Source organism: Pimephales promelas, chromosome 17, assembly GCF_988280905.1.
Source record: "Pimephales promelas chromosome 17, fPimPro1.hap1.1, whole genome shotgun sequence".
Lineage (NCBI taxonomy): Eukaryota > Metazoa > Chordata > Actinopteri > Cypriniformes > Leuciscidae > Pimephales > Pimephales promelas.
The window spans coordinates 30,407,333-30,428,575 of record NC_142785.1 but is presented as its reverse complement, the minus strand read 5'-3'; the positions used below and the strand labels follow the sequence as shown (position 1 = coordinate 30,428,575).

The 21,243-nt window shown below is 41.8% G+C and overlaps 1 protein-coding gene and 1 long non-coding RNA gene across 2 annotated transcripts in view; one reads left to right on the top strand and one right to left on the bottom strand.

Annotated features, from left to right (window-relative positions):
* Nucleotides 1-21,243, top strand: part of LOC120474758 (uncharacterized) — a 179,903-nt gene that overhangs the window by 21,722 nt on the left and 136,938 nt on the right. The gene's annotated exons all lie outside the window — the stretch shown is intronic.
* The window catches only part of tcerg1l (transcription elongation regulator 1 like), a 76,528-nt gene continuing 75,153 nt past the window's right edge, over nt 19,869-21,243 (bottom strand). The window contains exon 14 of the mRNA XM_039665340.2: nt 19,869-21,114. Within this exon, the coding sequence (XP_039521274.1) occupies nt 20,958-21,114 (157 nt within the window). The 3' untranslated portion in view covers nt 19,869-20,957. The remainder of the gene's footprint in view (nt 21,115-21,243) is intronic.

Sequence of the window (21,243 nt, the reverse complement as noted above, 5' to 3'; positions counted from 1 at the left end):
ACATAAGATTGTATACGTTTATATACCCCCATATCTTGAATTTTGTGATCATTCACATGCGTTCATGAATACATTAAAGGGGCTTGATGTTTGTCAATAAAATGAAATATTTAATCCGGAAAGGACAAAACAAATGACAATGAATGAACCCAAAAGGTTCCATATAGAACCTTTTTCCTTGTTACAAAGAACCTGAAAGGGTTCTTATTATTGAACCTTTAAAAAAGGGTTCTCTATAGAACCTTTTAGTGGTTCCAAATACGTAGCGCTGATAGAACCTTTTAAGGTTCTATATAGAACCTTTTCTTCTAAGAGTGCACTAGGAGGCGCCTTCTGGCCCATATATATCTATATATTGACGCTAAAGGGTGACATGTGCGTTGGATGTATACGCATTGTCAAAAGTGTCAGTATATGACGCCTTGGGATGAGAACGGGCTCTGTCTGCCTGCTGCTGAGTGTTTTACGTCTGTTAGCTCCGTATTGCTTTCTGTTTTGAATCTTTATTTACTATCATTCTGTGTTGTTTATATTGCTAATTATATCTCACTCATCACCACACATTAATCTGACATCGCTAGCTTCTATCTGAATCGTTATAACTAGCACAATACGTTAGTATTTCACTAGCTTGCACAACACCCTAGTAACTCGCTAGGCTGTTAACGCGCCATCCGTGCCCGGTCGTCTTTATTTATTTATTTAAAAAATGTTATTTATTTTTTCTCAAGAGTGCCTTTTACAAATCCATCAAATAACTGTGGTAAGTATAGGATCAGTCAAACAAACTCGGTGCTTCTCTTGTTATTGTCACTTGCACTTCATGTCACATGTATAGTATAGCCTGTCAGCTATATTGGATTTACTTGTGATAAATGCAGGGAGACACTCAGTCTGATGGAGAAGATTTCAGAACTAATAACGTTCGGCTTCGCTAGTCGGAAATCACTAAAATGAACATTAAAGAGGTGTGTGAACTTGCGAGTATGATGTCATGCAATGGACTTTGCTCTGGCCCCCTCCTGTTCGAAGGAGTGATGAGATAGTTAGTAGACTGTGCTCACTCAACGGCTAGCTGTCTAAGTGGTGTCAGCAAAATAATATAGAATTCATAGATGTAACGGGGTTTAGTTTTCTTATGAGAAGTAGGAGGCGGAAACCGGCAAACGTTCAACAATATATAATGACATAAAATAAAACAAATACAAAACTTAAAGAGCCCCCATCATAGCATTTGAAATGTTCCTATTTTTGTTTTAGGAGTTCTCAAAAACAGTTTAACGTGCATGCAAGGATAAAACACTTTATTTGTCCTATAATATGCATTTATTTTTACCCGATTTGCTCAACGACTCCCAAATGATTCGTTCGACGATTCATTTTCCCAAACACCTCCTTTGAGTGACGCGAATCTGCGGCAATTGGTCAAATGACCCAGTTAGTTGTTATTGGTAAACCGTAGGCAGAGACAGAGAATGCCCATAACCAGGATTATAGCTTGTCAAGTGTTGAAAATTTTATATAGTGTTTGAACAAATGTGTCAGAAAAAGTGCACTTTCCACACGGTCCCTTACTCGCGTCTCCGTCAAGAGCAAGCTTTCCCGGCGAAACTCACATTGCGGCTTCTTTTGAGGGATAGTGCTTATTTGACTAAGTAGTGTAGACATTTAAGAATACAAGGAAAACCAGATAATACAACCATAACAGAAAAAAAAAAAAAAAAAAAAAAAAAACAAGTTGGGGAAGACTAACATAGACAATACCTGTTTGTTTCCCAAACTAGGAATTTCAAAAAAAAAAAAATTCCAAACCCATTTAAGGCTAAAATTTTGATTGATGTTCAACAAATAAAAAATGAAAGAAAAAAATAAAATAAAAAGAAAGTATTTTCACTGTTTGTTTCAGATTTTATGGACTAATTCAAGTGTGTACTACAAATATGCTTTTTGGGAATAGACATTTAGCATATTCTAGTAAATATTGTTGATTAGTATAAAATAAACATATGAAGCAAGCTCTTTTTTTTGGTCCCTAATGAGCCCCTTGAGAAAGCAGCGTATGGTCAGCCTCGTCCTTGTGTGAATCACCTGTAAATGATAGATTAAAATAGCGTATGGAATAAACATTTTACACTCATTCCCTATAGACGGAAGATTACTTTTCCTCTCCGCCTGAAAAAGTGCCAAGACTTGATTAATTAGTCATCCAAAGTGGCACATCTCCTGCTAGAGAGAGCGAAACCCCAGCCAAATGAGGCACTGACAAATGGGAGAGGTGACACCAAGCTCTAATTGAGGATTTGGTGAATATTTCAGGAGTCAGGGAGCCATTTGCCACCCTGCCAGATTGGCCATTACGGACCACAGCTAAGAGACCCAGAGGGCCATAGACCTTTTTTACCTCACACAGGCTTTCAGATAGGGAAGCGCAAGGATTACCTGCTTACAGGCAGCAACAAGGTTTTGTTTTTAAATCAAACTCTTGTTCTTCGGTTAGTTACCAGACGGCATGCGGTTAGACGGCTTAAAGGAGTGGAACCTTTATTTAACCCCACTCATTTCTCAAAACTCAGCATGTGATTTGCTGTTGCATCGCCACAAATTGCTGCAGACAAATTTTTGAGTGCCTTGCAGGGAAATAGCAGTACTATTTTCTCCTGAGAAATGAATTTAGTCATGATTCATAAATCTCACACATAACAATTGATCAAAAAGAGACGCTGTCTGTATGAAATTGTAAGTCTGGAATGCTTTGAAGTATTCACTTGTAGTATTTAAAATGTGCATCCGTTTAAGAAATGTACAGTTTTGGCACACAAATCAGATTTCACTCTCTGTAGATTTTAACTCATAGACTTAAGTGGCTTGTTGATTTATTAAGATATGTTTCTGATTCTTTTATTTTGAAATTCTGATTGAATGAGCTACACTTAGTGCCACTGTGAAATGTTGGTAATTATCTATTAAAGAGGACCTATTATTTTAACTTTCTTTAATGTGAAATGTTGCTGAAAAACATCTGCAAAGTTACAAAGTAAGCACTGTTTCTGACTCCCTGAAATGCCTTGGTTTATTTATTTTTTGTTTGTTTTTTTCCCGGGAACAAGCACGTCACAATTTTCCTCATTTAAATAATTCCCACCCAAAGAAGCATATGCAAAATTACAGGCATAAGGTTGAGTTACGTTAATTGTGTGTTGAAACTCATTGTTATGGTAAGGGGCGTGACATTTCTGAAACATGCTTGAAGTGGTTGACCAATCACGACACACTGGCTCAGCCGACCAATCAGAGCATATTGTGCTTTTCGGAAGGAGGGGCTTCATAGAGGCGTAAACTAATTTGAGGCATAAACAGATTGTTACTGACAAACTGGGTAGAGGGGCTGCAACAATGTCAAATATCTGAAAAATAATGTGATTTCTGTACATTCAAGCATAAAACTAAGCGTAAAAACGCTTATATGGCCTCTTTAATGTAGTTTAATGTAGGTAGTATGGCCTCTTTAATGTGCCAATGAAATATTTTGTTGGTGGAAGAATAGTTTATTTAGAATACGTACTTTTTTTACTAACTTGTTTGTATCATATTGCAGTTGACACATTTTTTATGAAAGCGATAAACTGTGTTGAAAAACAATAAAACTGTGGTGAAAAGTTAAAATATAACTTAGTTTCAAAAATATAATGATTTCATGATTTCCAGGTATAGAGTAAATTAAAAAAAAAAATATTCCAGAAACATTTGGATCACACTGTGTATATGTTGTTTTGTTCTGATCAGCACATACTTTATGTAACCATTTATGAAGCTGCAGTAATTGGCACATTGCTTGTCCAGTATTCTTTCTCACTAAATTCCCAGTGATTTTTCAGCAGTCTAACAGCTTCCTGAATGTCCATTTGTCGACAAAGAGGGGTTGCTGTCCATTGATCCATTGTGTATCTCTCTGTTCATTGTGTGTCATTTATGTATCCAGGGTGATTGCTGCTTGGAAATGTTCTTCGGTGAATTGGGATGCTTGATGGACCATTACAGAGTGTAGATAAACGTCACAGACAGTAGACAGCAAAAATGGTGCTTGATTCACCCATGGACTGGAATACGGGTCCATTAAGGTGAGCAGCAATAGAAAAAAAGAAAGAGAGAAAAACAAATGGTTATATCAATGGTCTGTCAGCCTATATTCTATGTGTGCTTTACAAAGAAAACGTCTCGGGTTATGACTATAACCCTTGTTCCCTGAGAAGGGAACGAGACACTGCGTCGATAAAATCGACTCTTTGGGGACGCTCCCTAAGCGTGCGCCTCTGAAGTATGAATGAAACTAATCCAATCCTGATTGGTGTTGCGTCGTGACGTAACATGTGACGGCATACCCGGAAGTATAAAAGTGACGCTGTCACAACACACACTAGCCTCGCGATGAAGCAAGACGCTCAAGGGTCTGAAAAGGGGGCGTGGCAACACGACGCAGTGTCTCGTTCCCTTCTCAGGGAACAAGGGTTATAGTCATAACCCGAGACGTTCCCTATCGAGGGAACTCAACACTGCGTCGATAAAATCGACTCTTTGGGGAACGAGTACCCACTAGGCCACGCACCGAACAGACCCGCCCCAGAGTGAAACTGATTAGGCACTCAGCAAGGGCCGAGTACGTGTGCACCGGGCGTACTGGGAAGGCTGAGACTGTAAAACCTGATGAAAGTATGCGGGGTAGCCCAGCCGGCTGCCTCACAAATCTCCTGCAGAGGTACTCCCGACAGAAGGGCCCTAGAGGAAGCCATGCCTCTAGTCGAGTGAGCCCTTAAGGCCAAAGGTGAAGGAACCCCACGCACCTTGTAAGCCTCAGTAATAGCCTGGACAATCCAGTTACTTATAGTTTGTTTGGTCGCCGGGAGCCCCCTCTTAGGTGACCCAAAGCATACTAACAACTGGTCAGATCTTCTCCAAGAAGCAGACTTTTCCAAGTATACACTCAAAGCTCTGACGGGGCAGAGCAAGTGAAGCCTCTCTTCTCCCGCCGACACATGAGGTGGAGGATGGAATGCCTGAAGGACTACAGAGCGAGCCGTACTCGAAGGAACTTTAGGCACGTAGCCCGGACTCGGGTGCAAAAAGGCCTTTACTTTGCCAGGGGCAAACTCCAAGCAAGCTGGCGTTACCGCCAGGGCCTGGAGATCTCCCACCCTCTTAAGAGAGGTAATCGCTAAGAGAAAGACCATTTTCAACGTTAAGTCCTTAGGCGAAGCCGACTCTAAAGGTTCGAAGGGAGCGAGGGACAACCCTTCCAGAACTATTGCCAGATCCCAGGCAGGCACCCTGGACCTGATCGCCGGCCTCATCCTCCAAGCACCACGGAGAAACCTAATGACCAACTGGTGCCTCCCCAGAGGTCCACCATCTACTGGCGCGTGGAAAGCCGAAACGGCAGCCACGTACACCTTAAGAGTGGACGGGGAGAGACCCGCAGAGAAACGATCCTGAAGGAATTCCAGAACTGAAGCCACTGGGCAGTTTACTGGATCCAACCTTCGTTCTCCACACCAAGTGTGAAACACCTTCCACTTGAGGCCATATAATCTCCTGGTAGATGGGGCCCTAGAGCTAAGTATGGTTTCAACCACCTCAGCTGATAAGCCAGCATTTAGGTACTGAACCCCCTCAGAGGCCAGACCCACAGCTTCCACAACTCTGGGCGAGGGTGGAAGATTGTGCCCTCCGCCTGAGACAATAGATCCCTCCTCAGAGGAATCGGCCATGGCGGAGCTATGAGGAGTGATATTATATCCGAGAACCATACTCGTGTCGGCCATCTCGGGGCAACCAGAAGTAGACTGATGCCCTCTTGACGGACCCTCTCCAGGACCCCTGGGAGCAGAGCGATCGGGGGGAAAGCATACAGGCGAAGCCTCGGCCAAGCCTGTACCATGGCATCCAACCCCAGTGGGGCTGGATGTGAGAGGGAGAACCAAAGTGGACAGTGGGACGTCTCTCGAGACGCAAACAGATCCACTTCCATCGGTCCGAACCTCTCCCATATCGACTTCACCACATCCGGATGAAGTCTCCATTCCCCGGGCCTCAGCCCCTGCCTCGACAGGATGTCTGCTCCCCGATTCTGAACCCCTGGGATATACATTGCCCTTATTGACAATATCTTTCCCTGGGACCAAAGGATAATCTGATGCGCCAGTTTGCACAGAGGGCGCGATCTGAGTCCCCCCTGTCGGTTCAGATAGGCCACCACTGACGTATTGTCTGTCCGTATAAGGACGTGGCGACCCTCGATGTCTGGGAGGAAGCTCCTCAAAGCCTTGAATACCGCCATCATCTCCAGGCAATTTATATGCCAAGTGCGATGATGGTCCTGCCACAGACCCCTGGTAAAGCGGCCGTCCATGACCGCGCCCCAGCCCGTAAGGGAGGCGTCTGTCGAAACGGTTTCCCGGCGACATGACACCCCCAACACTGGCCCTTGGGATAGGAACCAAGGCTTCTTCCATATTTGCAGAGACTGAAGGCACTTGCGCGTTACTCTGATCATACGGAACGGATTTCCTTTGGGTGAGAACCCCTTGGTCTTCAACCACCACTGGAGGGGCCTCATGTGAAGGAGGCCCAGAGGAATAATGTTGGATGCCGCTGCCATGAGGCCCAGCATCCTTTGAAAGTGTTTCACAGTGACGGCCTGACCTAGCCTCACCCTGGACACCATCGCCAGAATTGACTCGATACGTGCGGGAGACATACGTGCCTGCATTGTAATCGAGTTCCACACGACTCCCAAAAAGGTCGTGCCCTGGGACGGTTCTAGCACACTCTTCTTCAAATTGAGTCTTAACCCCAATTTTTGAATATGGCCAAGAACGACATCTCGATGCCGAACTGCCATCTCCCGAGACTGGGCCAAAATAAGCCAGTCGTCGAGATAATTCAATACGCGAATCCCCTGAAGTCTCAGTGGAGCAAGGGCCACGTCCATACACTTGGTAAATGTGCGGGGAGAGAGTGCTAGGCCGAACGGAAGAACCCGATATTGGTATGCTTCGCCCCCGAAAGCGAACCTCAGGTACCTCCTGTGACAAGGAAGGATGGAGATGTGAAAATAGGCGTCTTTCAGATCTATCGTGACAAACCAGTCCTCGGATCTGATTTGACTCACGATTGTTGGAATGGTCAACATTCTGAATTTGAACCTTCTCAGAGACCGGTTCAACACCCTGAGATCCAAAATTGGCCTTAACCCCCCATCCTTCTTTGGAACTATAAAGTACCGGCTGTAAAACCCGGACTCCCTGTCTACCGGAAGAACACGTTCTATGGCTCCTTTCGACAGCAGAGTCTGTACTTCTTGTTCCAACACCTGAGCCTGCTCTGGGACCACCGCAGTGAGCACCACCCCAGAGAACTTGGGGGGGCGGTGCGCGAACTGCAGTCTGTACCCAACTCGTATTATCTGCAGGACCCATGGAGATATGTTGGGAAGATGATACCATCCCTCTACAAAATCTGCTAAGGGTACCAGCCTCTCGAGGCTGGCCTCTGGTGTCTTTTCGCTGGAAATTGATGCGGCCCGAAGCGCTGTTAACGGCGGACCTGCATCTTTTCCTAGAGGGCCCCGTTGTGAGAACAACCTCGGTTGTCTCACTGCGGAGGGGGCAGCCCTCTGAAGTCCTGCCTTGGCTAGGACCTCTTTTCCGAAGTCCTCTTAGCCTGAATGACGTCCCTCAGGTCGCCCCTCTGGCTGGAGGACTTCGGTTTTTGGGAGCGTTTCCTCTGTTGCCAAGACCCCGGAGGGGGGGCTCTAGAGGAAACGCTCTCCTTCTGCTCTGCCCTGTGGGAGGAGCTGGCTGATGGCTGGGGCTGATTGCTTTGCCCCCCCCTACTAGATTTGGCCTTCGCTTTCCGGGGGAGGTACTGCTGGAACGCCGCAGATTGTTTTCTCGACTCCTGAAACCTGTCGACAACCGAATTAACGGCGTCGCCGAACAGGCCAGAAGCCGAAAGCGGCGCATCCAGCAGGAAGGACCTATCCTTTTCTTTAATACCGGATAAGTTCAGCCACAGATGCCTCTCCGTGGCCACCATGGCCGCCATAGAGCGGCCAATAGCGCTGGCCGCTTCCCTAGTGGCCCGGAGAGACAAATCTGCGGCCTTCCTCAACTCCGCGACATCTTCAGGAGTAGGCCCCTCCCCCTCATCCAAATCTTTCAGGAGGTCGGCCTGGTATGCCTGCAAAATCGCCATTGAGTGCAGACACGAACCAGCCCGACCCGCCGCCATGTAAGCCCTGCCCACCAATGCAGATGTCTCTCTGCAGGGCTTACTAGGCAACACCGGGGTCTTTAGGGAAGACGCCGATTCGGGAGAGAGATAGCTCGCTAAAGCCTCCTCCACCTTCGGCATCTTCCCATATCCCATATCTCGAGCCCCCATAACATTGCTGTAATCTATTACATTGGGACTCGAAATACGGGACGAATGCGGTCTTTCCCACGTTCTCGAGATCTCTTTATGGAGATCAGGGAAAAACGGCAGACCCCGGCGGTGAGGCTGTGACCTGCGCTGCAGGTAACGCTCGTCCATTTTACTGGTGACTTGCGTTTCCTGCTCATGTTGTGGCCAGCTGATGTTTAGTCTGGCCACAGCGCGTGTCACAACCTCCACCAGCTCCTCATAACCCAGGCCGCGTGATGGCGTGCTGAGATCACGGTCGTCCGCATCGATGCTGAGCACGTCCCCTTCCTCAGAAGTAGACAGCTCAAGCACCGGGACCTGATCGCGGGTAGGAGAAACCGCAGCGCGGGCTCCCACACCACTCTCAGAGGCTGCGGGACCAGCCGATGGCGAGCGAGAAAATGCCTCAGCATTCTCACTCTCCTCCGCCAGATCCCGCTGCGAACCCCAGGATCTCAGTCGCCGCATCGCCTCGACATATGCGGGACCGGAACCCTGGGGAACGCGAGCCTGACCGTGCTCGTCAAAGCACGCCAGCCGGGAGCGCAGCACTCTAATAGGCAAAGCCTCACACATTTCACAAGCAGCCCCCTCGAGAGCTGCCCGTGCGTGCTGCACTCCCAAACAATACACACATAGAGAGTGTGCGTCCCCACCCGTGATGAAACGAGGGCAGGGATGCACACACCTCTTGAATTGTTCACTGGCCATACTTTCTTTCAATAATAAGACAAACAACACCAAATAAGACAGACAGTTTCAACATAAAGCGCTTGCTGAAGAGCGAAAGCTAGTGTGTGTTGTGACAGCGTCACTTTTATACTTCCGGGTATGCCGTCACATGTTACGTCACGACGCAACACCAATCAGGATTGGATTAGTTTCATTCATACTTCAGAGGCGCACGCTTAGGGAGCGTCCCCAAAGAGTCGATTTTATCGACGCAGTGTTGAGTTCCCTCGATAGGGAACAGCACAATGCATTCACTTGAGCTCAAATAGACACACACACTCTGGGCCAGAACATAAACAATAAATGCCTAACTTTGCAGAACTCTGAGTAAAAAATAATGCTTCTAGACTAAAAGGTTCAATCAATGTGCCAAATTTCAGACAGTACAATTCACACTGGATGATATAAGTTCTACCATAGACACACTCTAGGTTTCCAAAGCAGACGAAAATGAAAAATCAGTTTAAAACAACTTCAGTGTTCAGCTCTAATGACTGAAATGTATTAGACATAAGAGGGGTATGAGATCAGAAGCTGCCCCATGACACCACAAAATGCAAAAAGTGCACGTGTCTCGACTTCTTTGTTAAACTATTAAAATCAGATTAAATGGCTTTTCATTAGTGGGTGCAATTCACCGTTAATGTTACAACTTTAAAATGGTCTGGGACAGATTGTCTTCCTTGCTTGCTCTGCATATGCAAATAGACGGCAACTGGCAAAAGCTGCACACAGACGCAGCCTGTTAAATGACCAATGCACTGTCAGCTAGAATAATACCAGCAGTCAGCCCCACAAAGCATCTTCATTTTAAGGGACATTAAGTTGCAGGTCTTTAATTTATCACTGCATAACGAGGCACATGAAGGCCATGGGGTTTGGCTCCTCTTCTAGACTCTTGTAAATATTCAGAGATATACTGTACGAATTCAACATTAATCAGTGATGGAAATTATTTAAATTGAAAATGTTCAAATGATTTGAATAGTTAGACAACATCCAGTTAAACTCGCCAACTAAACTGAAATATGTACAGCATAAATGCATATGAACATCATTAATGAATGAGGGATGCACAGCCTCAAGTTATTTTAATGTCAATTATATGGTTTTGGTATACTAAAACCGAAATGGTTAATAAATAAATATAAATATATATATATATAGGATTTTCTTTCTGGATACAAACACCTGTACCATCACTTTTTTTTTCCATCGAAAAAAAAAAAAAAACAATAAAATGGAGTTGGAACGATATGGGAGTGAGTAAATTATGACAAATTCATCACACTGGTGATGTCGACCACATGATTATCTGTGAAAACTGGGTCATTTTTTCACTGTTAACATTCAAATAGTGCATATTGCTGTGTGCCCTGCTTATTTTTAAGATATAGTCAGAGTCATCTTTAGTAGCCTATTGATATTGCAGTGTGTTTAGTATCGCCTGAATTCACTCTGATATCGATTAAACTACTGAATGTCCTCTAATTAGCATTGAGCAAACTGGAATTAGCCCTTCTATGAAGCAGCAGCTTGCTAAAAATTTATCAAAGTTTGGAAACACAGAATGAGCATTTTTCATTGTTTGATTTGATGTTGAAATAATTATGGAACATGATGAATTTACTTCTTTGAGATCAAGAAATTAATTTGTGTTTGCACAAATCTGATTTGGTTTGCAAATCTGTACGGAAGCTTGTTTTCGCCAGTGAATAAATAAAGTCAGAATTGCATGACATAAACTCGCATTTCTGAGAAATAAAGTCAAAATTGTGTGATCGGAAGTTGTTCAAGGCTTTAAGAATATCTGTTGATGGATGGATGGATGGATGGATGGATGGATGCATAGATGGATGGATGGATAGGTGGATGGATGGATGGATGGATGGATTGATAGGTGGATGGATGGATGGATAGGTGGATGGATGGATGGATTGATAGGTGGATGGATGGATGGATAGGTGGATGGATGGATGGATGGATGGATGGATGGATAGGTGGATGGATGGATGGATGGATGGATTGATAGGTGGATGGATGGATGGATGGATGGATGGATGGATAGGTGGATGGATGGATGGATAGATGGATGGATGGATGGATGGATAGGTGGATGGATGGATGGATGGATGGATGGATTGATAGGTGGATGGATTGATAGGTGGATGGATGGATGGATGGATGGATAGGTGGATGGATGGATGGATGGATGGATGGATAGGTGGATGGATGGATGGATTGATAGGTGGATGGATTGATAGGTGGATGGATGGATGGATGGATGGATGGATGGATAGGTGGATGGATGGATGGATGGATGGATGGATTGATAGGTGGATGGATTGATAGGTGGATGGATGGATGGATGGATGGATAGGTGGATGGATGGATAGGTGGATGGATGGATGGATGGATAGGTGGATGGATGGATGGATAGGTGGATGGATGGATAGGTGGATGGATGGATGGATGGATGGATGGATGGATGGATGGATGGATGGATGGATGATGGATGGATGGATGGATTGATAGGTGGATGGATGGATGGATGGATGGATGGATAGGTGGATGGATGGATGGATGGATGGATGGATTGATAGGTGGATGGATTGATAGGTGGATGGATGGATGGATAGGTGGATGGATGGATGGATGGATGGATAGATAGATAGATAGATAGATAGATAGATAGATAGATAGATAGATAGATAGATAGATAGATAGATAGATAGATAGATAGATAGATAGATAGATAGATAGGTAGATAGATAGATAGATAGATAGGTAGATAGATAGATAGATAGATAGATAGATAGATAGATAGATAGATAGATAGATAGATAGATAGATAGATATAATGCTGTGTTTGCAATTCAAGCATGGTTTCATGTTGCCACAGGGCTAAACTTTTATGTCAGGGATTGGTATAAATGCGAGAGATATCAGACTACAGATGCTTCATAAAAATGGCCGCAGGTGCAGATGTATTTGCCCACAATCAAGCGGACACTTCTAGATGTAGAAGCAAATGTTTGACTTGGGAGGAATAACACTGAAATCCACTGGTTTTGCCCAGCAGCTTTGCATACATATCACTCTGGTAGTTTTTATGTCTCGTCTATTGCCTCTATGCCTGTTGCCGTGTGATATTTTTGTGTGTAACAACATTATTATGTAGTGTGGAGTCGAAAGACCAAGAGCTATACAGCTTTAAGTACAAATAATTGGGATTTTCCTACTGTTGTTTTATTGTTTATGGTTTTAATATTGCACCATTTATTATTGTTGTTTGTTTGTTTGAGTAAACAGGAGAGTAATACTGCACTCTCATGAATATTGCGTCGATAATGGTTTTCAGGTTTCCATAGGGATACAGACTTGGCATGATATCTTAAATCGGCTTTTTGAAGAGAATGTGTTCTGTTTTCTTTCTAAGCAATTAGGATTTACTTTAAACCAAGTGAAGAATATAAATGCCATGGATTTTTTGGCTATTGTGTCATTTCCATTGTAATGTAAAAGTGCCAAATTGTAAAATAATCTCTGCATTTCCAGAATTCCTGCCTTTCATTAGTCTTGAGGTCTGCATTTTGATCGATATTGATTGTGATGCATTACCACAACAGTGCTGCACCTGCGCTCGCTCAAGCCGGCATGCTCTCATTTGAACCTTTTTCTTCTCTCCTTTCCTCCCTTTCTGTTCCTCTTGAGACAGGTTTGATTCTAAAGCACTCATTTTTCTCAATTATCTAGAGATATATACTTGCGTCAGCACTGCAGACCGGTCACAGATGATGCCACGTCAATTTTTTTCCCCTATGTTTCCTCCACCAAGCCAGATGTTGGATTTATTTAAAACTGTGTGAGTTAGACCTCTGTTGGTGCTGTATATTACAATTCACATAGCAGGGTTGTTTAGTTAGTTCTAGTTTGACCTCAACTAATGTTTTTTTAATAATCCCTTTTATATATATATATATATATATATATATATATATATATATATATGAAGAGTTCAGATGCAAAAGCCTCTAAATGCCATTTGAAATTTTCTTCTTTAATGATGATTTTTATCAAACTTGTATATTTAAGTTCAGTAATTTCACTTAAATGGCAATGATAATTACATATTATTTGTTATTTAAGTGAAATTACTGAACTTAAATATACAAGTTTGATAAAAATCATCATTAAAGATGAAAATTTCAAATGGCATTTAGAGGCTTTTGCATCTGAACTCTTCATATTTACAGTTAGTAAATCGGCAATTTTTGTTCTGCTATACTCTCTTTTCATGTGAAATTAGATATTTGCAAGCTGACGGTTTGCTGTTTAATATTATATAAAGTATTTTTTTTCTTTTCCATCCTACATGGACAGCCTCTTTGTAAGGACTTCGTAAGTTAAAACGTATTGATTGAGTGAGCCATTTTTACTTTCAGTCTGTTTCACTGGGGAGAAATGTTATAGTTTTGAAAGTTACAGAATATCTTCATGATACATTGATCTTTTTTTAACTCAAACTATCAAGGGAGCTTTGATTCCTCATGATATGAGTTCAAAGCTGTTTAATGATGTGTTGAACATTTAGTGACTTCAAGTGGCCATATTCACTTTTTAAAAATTAAGTATATTTCTACCTCTTCCTGAACTTTACCTCTAAGACTTCAATACACAAATGACCTCAGTTATCATTTGCTAACCTCCTGGCAGTTTGCTTGCAGCGAATTCTGAATTGTTCTGTAAACTTTAAAGTGCTTATGATTGTGACAATGGCACTTTCAGAAAACTCTTTTTTTGTCAGCTGTTTCCAAATATGGTGTTTTAAATGTTTAAAAGTCATCTGTAGTAAACCAAAAGCTTTTAATTTAAAAGAGCATGGTGTGATAGATGTGCTTAGTGATGGATACGTTAAGCCACGCCCAATGTTTGGTTCGTGAGTGGTCCGTAGCTGCTGAAGTACTCAGTAAAGTAAGTGAACATGCAAAGTCAGTGTGTGTCGTTCTTCTTCCCGAGTCAGCCTCCTACTAAAATATATTACAGTGGCAACTAGGATTAAAAGTTATTTTAGAGACTGTCAGTTGTAGAGAAACACTGTTGCACTTGTCAGTAAATGAACAAGGCACTAAACGCTGCTTACAGATGGATCTAACATGGCAGCGATGCAGTTTGGCCCAGTGGATGAATACAAGGAATCAAAGGAGGATTTTGAATTCTTCAGATTCTTCTTGAACAGTATCTGCTGGCATTGCAAGTGAGAAAAGTTTAGTGTGTTTCTCTCTGTGATATGGGCAGAAACATAAAGAATCTAGTCACGCCGACGAAGCCAATTGAAATGTCCTATAATGCGCTGAAACCAGCTCCATTAGTGATCGCTGAGCGTTTTAAGTTTCAGAAACGCAACCAAAAGGAAGACGAATCCTTGGCGGATTACGTTGGTGCTTTGAGACTGCTGTCAGTGAACTGTGATTTCAGACAGTATTTGAATGGCACGCTCAGAGACCGATTTGTGAGTGAGTCAATGCTGCGGTTCAATGTACTGCCAAATTCTCTGAAACTCCTTTGGAGACGGCTTATGGCAGAGAAATGAACATTCAATTCACGGGCAACAGCTCTGGTGGACATTCCTGCAGTCAGCATGCCAATTGCACGCTTCCTCAAAACTTGCGACATCTGTGGCATTGTGCTGTGTATGATTTGTGAGTGAGTCAATGCAACGCTGAGTCATGACGTTCAATCAAGGCTTGCAAAATTGCGTCATGGAATTGGCCTCGCGAAACACGCTGGAAATTGCGGGTAAGACATGATTTACAATCCATGAATGCTGTGAAACAAAACTTTTCCATTGGAGAGGAAAGGGGAAGTTTAAGGGGAGAGATGATTCTGAAAAAAAGGAAAATACCAGAAAAGAGACCAGAGACAAGACGATAACAATTAATGTAATAAGTGTTGGAAAACATTTAGTTAGATATCATAACTGTTGTGTCTATAACTAAATTGGATACATTGCAAGAGCCTTTAGAAATAAGAGAACTGGGGGACAGACACAGTATGTGGAGGCAGAGCGTTCGAATGAAAGAAAAGAGGATGAATCAGAGTTATTTGGTGTCTATACAGTATATACAACCTCAAATGAAAAGAAAGGAATTGTGAAATTGGATGGAATGTGCGTGGACATGCAGTTGGACATGGGGGCAGCTGTGTCGCTGATGTACGAACTGCCATACAAAGGAGTTCCTGTATCACATACCGTTTAAGCAAAACAAGTATGCATCCATCTACTTCATTCAGTGAGCGAATTTCATTGCTGGTTTTCAGCATTCCTAATCCACTTTGCATGCAATTAAAAAGTATAAGGACTCGCTCTGGAATTAATACGGTGTCATCACAACTGTTCGTATCACTGTGAATCAATGTGAGCTGATGAAGCTTCTGGAGCTGAAATTCATATTTGGTTATGGGCGTTTCATTTCCAACTTGCACTGTAAATGGTAAACCAATCACAACAGACTGTGCCGTCTGACCAATCAGAGCTGAGTAAGCTCTTGGAAAGGAGTTGTTAAAAGTGTTACTTTACCCAAAAATGAAAATTCCTTCAGTATTTACTCACCCTCATGTTGTTCCAGCCCCGTAAGACCTTCGTTCATCTTCGGAACACCAATTAAGATATTTAAGATATTAAGATCACTCCAGCATACAGTCCATAGGCTTCTTGAGGGACTGGCTCTTGCTGTCCTCGAAAAGTCATTAAAGACATCGTTAAAATAGTCCAAGTGACTACAGTGGCTCAATCTTAAGTTTATCAAACGACGAGAACACTTTTGTGCGCAAAAAAACAACAAAAATAACGACTTTACTTCAACTATTCGTTTATTTCTCCCTCTGCGCGAGTCAGGTTACTAGTTTAATAGCGTAAGCTTCTGTTATTGTACGTCACACGCATCACACACATGACCAGCGTCGGCCAATAGTGAGCCTACGTGTGACGTAGCTTTATGCAATCACACTACGTTAACTGACTACAGGCCCATAGAGAAGGAAGTGAATAGTTGAAATAAAGTCGTTATTTTTGTTTGTTTTTGCGCACAAAATGTGTTCTCGTCGTTTGATAAAGTTAAAATTGAGCCACTGTAGTCACTTGGACTATTTTAACGATGTCCTTAATGACATTTTTCGATGCCAGCAAGAGTCATTCCCTCAGGAAGCCTATGGACTAGTATGCAGGAGTGGTCTTAATATCTTAAATATCTTAATTTTCATTTTTGGGTGAACTAACCCTTTAAGAGAGGCTGAATCTTTGAAAGAACCATTTCAGACTCTGTAAATTAAGTATTGTACAGTGTATATTATGAGAAATATACGTTTTGTAGGAGACGTGCAAAACAAAATTAGGATAGAGGCACTTTTAGTTAACAGCGCACTGAAGATGAACCATGATTTCAATTCTTTTTTGGTCTTTTCTTGGAACATACTTTAGAGTGAAAATCTGCCTCTGCAGTTCCAGTAAGGTCAGGTACTATATAGTGATCTCTCCCCCTCACCCTGAGCTTTCCTCCCTGATCCTGCACCAGTCACCTGCGGTTTCAATAATGGATAGGAGTAGACGCACGCTTGGAATGAAGCCAGAGACTATGGATGTCCCGTAGAGCCATAATGGAGTTTACTCCCCCATAAAACAGTTTGCCAGCGCACTGTCTGCCGTCCCTGTGCTTATTTATAGCTGTGTTTTATTGAGTTGACACTGATGGAGAAGGGCTGTTGACTTTTCCTCACCAGTGAGTCTGTTCAATCAGCCTGTGTGAGGCACAGAGGGAATGCAGCACTACTGACGGGCTGAACACACTCCGGTTCTGTCACCCAGTAAACGAGCCCTGGGCCTCAATGCCAGTTGCCAAATTCTCCATCATTCCCCATGTGTGGACGGCTCCACTGTTGTACGTGCTATGAGAGGAGATATTCAGAGGGCAAAAACATTTATATGGTGGAAGGAGTTGACACTTTTTAATTTAACACAATTTGAGAGAGGATATCTGGTATTTTCTGGTGTACTTCAAGTGTTGATGGACTAAGTATTTTGAAGAAAGAAATTAAGTCTACATTAAAATTAAAGGCTCTTTTTAGTTTTGACACTGTGGCATTTATTCCTGTAAAGCTAAATGTTCAGATTCATTACTCCAGTCCAGTGTCACATGCAGTGTTGTAGTCGAGACCACCTCACTCGAGTCCGAGTCGACACCGAGACCAGAGAGAGTCGAGTCCGAGTCAAGACCGAGTCCATAGAGAGTCGAGTCCGAGTCGAGTCCGAGACCAGAGACGGTTGAGTCCGAGTCGTGACCGAGACCAGTGAGGGTTGATTACCTAATTTACTTTTATTTACTTAGAGAAATCCTTTTTTTTTTTTTTTTTTACTGAATTTACTTAGAGTTTAAAAAATATGATCAGTTTATGATCATGTGCAGTTGCGCACTAGAAAATCACCAATCACTGGGCGTGTCAATCAATTTAAAAAATATTTTATTAGCATACATTAATAATCATGAAAAATATTTTTAATTGAACTCGAGTGGACTCGGGAATAATTCCGAGTCCTAAAAAAAAAAATGTTCGAGTACGAGTCAATTCCGAGTCCAAATGGACACGAGTCCATGACAAGACCAAGACCATTAAAATATGGTCTCGAGACCGAGTCCGAGTCTCGAGTACTACAACACTGGTCACATGATCCTTCAGAAACCAATCTTACTGTATATGCTAGAGTTAATTAGACTAATTTAAGAGAGACAACTATGCCAAAGGTGTTACAATAGCTGTGGTGTATTGTTATTTCTGCAGGGAGTGAAAAAGGTATCCCTCTGCTGCAGAAGCGCTATACTAAGAGTTGTGCTTGCCTTTAATAGTTACATAATATTCATTTGTGAGTGAAATATCCCTATAACTGATTAAACATACATAGGTGCCCACTCTATTTCATGTTAAAAAGTCATGACTTGTACCATGCTGGAAATTTGTGTTGTATTGTCTGTAAAGCTGCATACGTCATTGGTCTCTTCACTATAGAACGTGGTTCCCTTGACCCCATTGATCCAAGACTGGCTGAATAAGGACTGAGTACATCTGAAAGATTGTTCTCCAGCATCACTGCATGGCTGTGTGAAAAGGGTTTCAAATAATCATTGAGCTATGGGTAAAAAAAAGTCAGGTTTATTTCCAGCCTTAGCATCACATTTATTAAATATTCAGGGATTTTCTTGTCTCAATTGTCTCTGGTGTTGAAATAATGAGGGTTCTTGTGATGAAATACAGTCTTTGTTGTGTTTGTAGGCAATGCAGCTGAAAACAGGCCAGGACATTAAACCAAAGAGCGTCAGTGATCCCCAAAAAACACGTCGAATATGTCAATCCAAACAACATGAATCTAAGAATCAACACCCAAAGTTTATATACAAAAGCTTTATTATATACAGCTCTCTAGCATTCAGTCGTTGTTTCTCTTGAAAAGAAAACTGGGAAAAATGGAGTGGTGCTTCGTTGTTGTCTCAAAAATTGCGTCATCAGGTTTTGCACTCCTTTGGTTCTTGATTTAACATTTTTTGTAAAAGTCACACTGCAAAACTGCGCCTCAAAACTTTTGACACTTCGTTAAATTTCGTAACGAGAATTTCGTTAAAATTAGATTGCAATGGTCATTGAGCGGCTGTCGGCGAACATGTCAAACTAGCGATCAAAGACTTGCATTTTGGTCTACGATCAGAGGAAACTTTTAGGTTTTACCGTGTGCCCACCGGTTTTATTTTTAAACTTGATCCATTAGAAATGTTAATTGTTTGTATGTGTCTTGCTGACAAATGTCCTCAGTAACAAGTGAAAATTTGCTATCAATATTTAATTGGTCACACATCAAGGAACACAAAATGAAACATTTATTTAGCTGACATTTCTTCTGGCATGTCAAAGTTAATTAGGAAACTGGACATGAATAACTTGTTATCTGTGGCCAAGAAGATTGTATGGGACAATTTTCTAGAGGTCATGTGTACTCATAAATGTTTAATTGAGAATTGTTTTTTTTATTTCACTTTCCACAGTATATGTAATTTATTTGAATATCAACAAAAACAATTATCAATAAAATCAAATGTTTGGAGACCAGAAAAAGAAAATAAAGAAGAAATTATAATGAAATGTCAGCATAATTTCATACATATTCATGTCTCAGCAATCAGGATGACATTGGAAAGTTTTGCAAAGGTCACTTTCCCTTTTTTTTGTTTTTTACTTTATTTTTGTCGCCATTTCTTAAATCCAAAGATTATGTACATATAATGTCTTAAAAAAACAAATATTTGAATTCCTGGGATGTTATGAACATTGTTGTTCATCCTGCTGATTTCAATGTCAACCCGGTAATGTTAGCTGTCAAAAATAAATAGGTTAAATGTGCTGAAAATTATGTAATAAATATGTGGTATTTGTAAGAATTAAGTCTTTATACATTATAATCTTAGTCTTAAGTAAAACAACGTTGTTGTTTTCTGAAACAAAGATCAATGCAGTAAAAGGCTGGTAACACTGGCATTGTCGACAGAAGAAAAAAAAAAATCCTATTATTAGGACCTTGAATAAGGTTTTTAGTGTGTATAAAAGCTGAAAGAAAATGTAAAATTGCAATTCAATCAGAATAAATAAAATAATTTATTTAATCATACTTGCAAATAGCTACATGAATTGAATGCAGCCTAAACATCTACAGTCCCTTCGATGAAATCTCTCTCTGTGATCAGAATCCTCTTGCTCCCACTTGAGATTTACAACGCTTCACGGAGCTGTACATGAATTTTCTGTAAAAAGCATCACTTTCATTTTACGATACCATGACAAATTTAATTACAACAAACCGTTAGACAACATTTGAAAAATTCTACCGACACACAACACCACTTCTCACAGATGCTGTCTGAAACTGGTCTTATGGTACGTTTACACGACAACGATGTACTAAAAAGGGAAACGTTTTTCCAAAGTTGTCAAAATGATCCCCGTTCACACGGATCTGCGAAACTGTCTTATTCATGCCAGGCCAGTAGTTGGCGTTGGCGATGTCACTTTGTAAAGAAACACAACGCGCCTATAGACTGAACACATAATACACATGCGTATGACGTCACCGGTTTCACAAATGTACGTCTTTGTAGTTTACACAGAGACGACAACCGTATTGTTTTCAAAATCTTGCACTTTGACCAAAAAAACAAACAAAAACGAACAGCCAAAATGCATAATGTTTTCCGGTTTTAGCTGAAAACGGTGTCGTGTAAACGTTCCCTTACTCTGATAAAATGGTTTCACTTCTACGGTCACTTTCAACACAGCGCCAAGTAAATCAACATCTATTTACAATTTCTATAAAAATCATTTTCCTCCTGTGCACACAGGTCAATGGCTTTTGATGCTTCTATCGAGTCAGACTCTGTATTCATGTTCAGTGTTGTGATTTAGGAACCTTGTTTTGCTCAAACCGGAGATTAAGAGCTTCAATATGAAACACATTCAGATATACAGATTTAATCCCCAAACCGCTGCCTAGACCCAGCTGCTTTTGTATTTGTTCCTTTGTTTGAAAGTCATTCATTGAAAAGCCAACAGCAACACTGTCCTTGGCATTTGGTCATCAGACATATGGGCAGATGGTATCGCCATCTACACAGTCACAGGAAATCAGTTCACAGTTAGTGTGGAGACTTCACGTCCCTCTCCGCAAGCACTCATCTCATCTTCCTCAGACGCATTCGGTTCTCCTTGTCCCGCTTCTTCAATGTGCTGATGAACTGGGTAAAAAACAGCTCCTGGTCTTTCCTCTTCAGAACCTGTTTGAATCGAGGATCTTTTCCGTACTTGTCCAAAAACTCTTTGAACGTTGACCTACAAAAGAGAACATCAAAATGAGACCCTTGACAGTCATCAAATGTTTTATGTCATCAGTGTGATGGTCCTCAATAGCGATTGCGGTGGTTTTCATGGCTAGACTTTGAAAGGCGACTCATAGAGGAG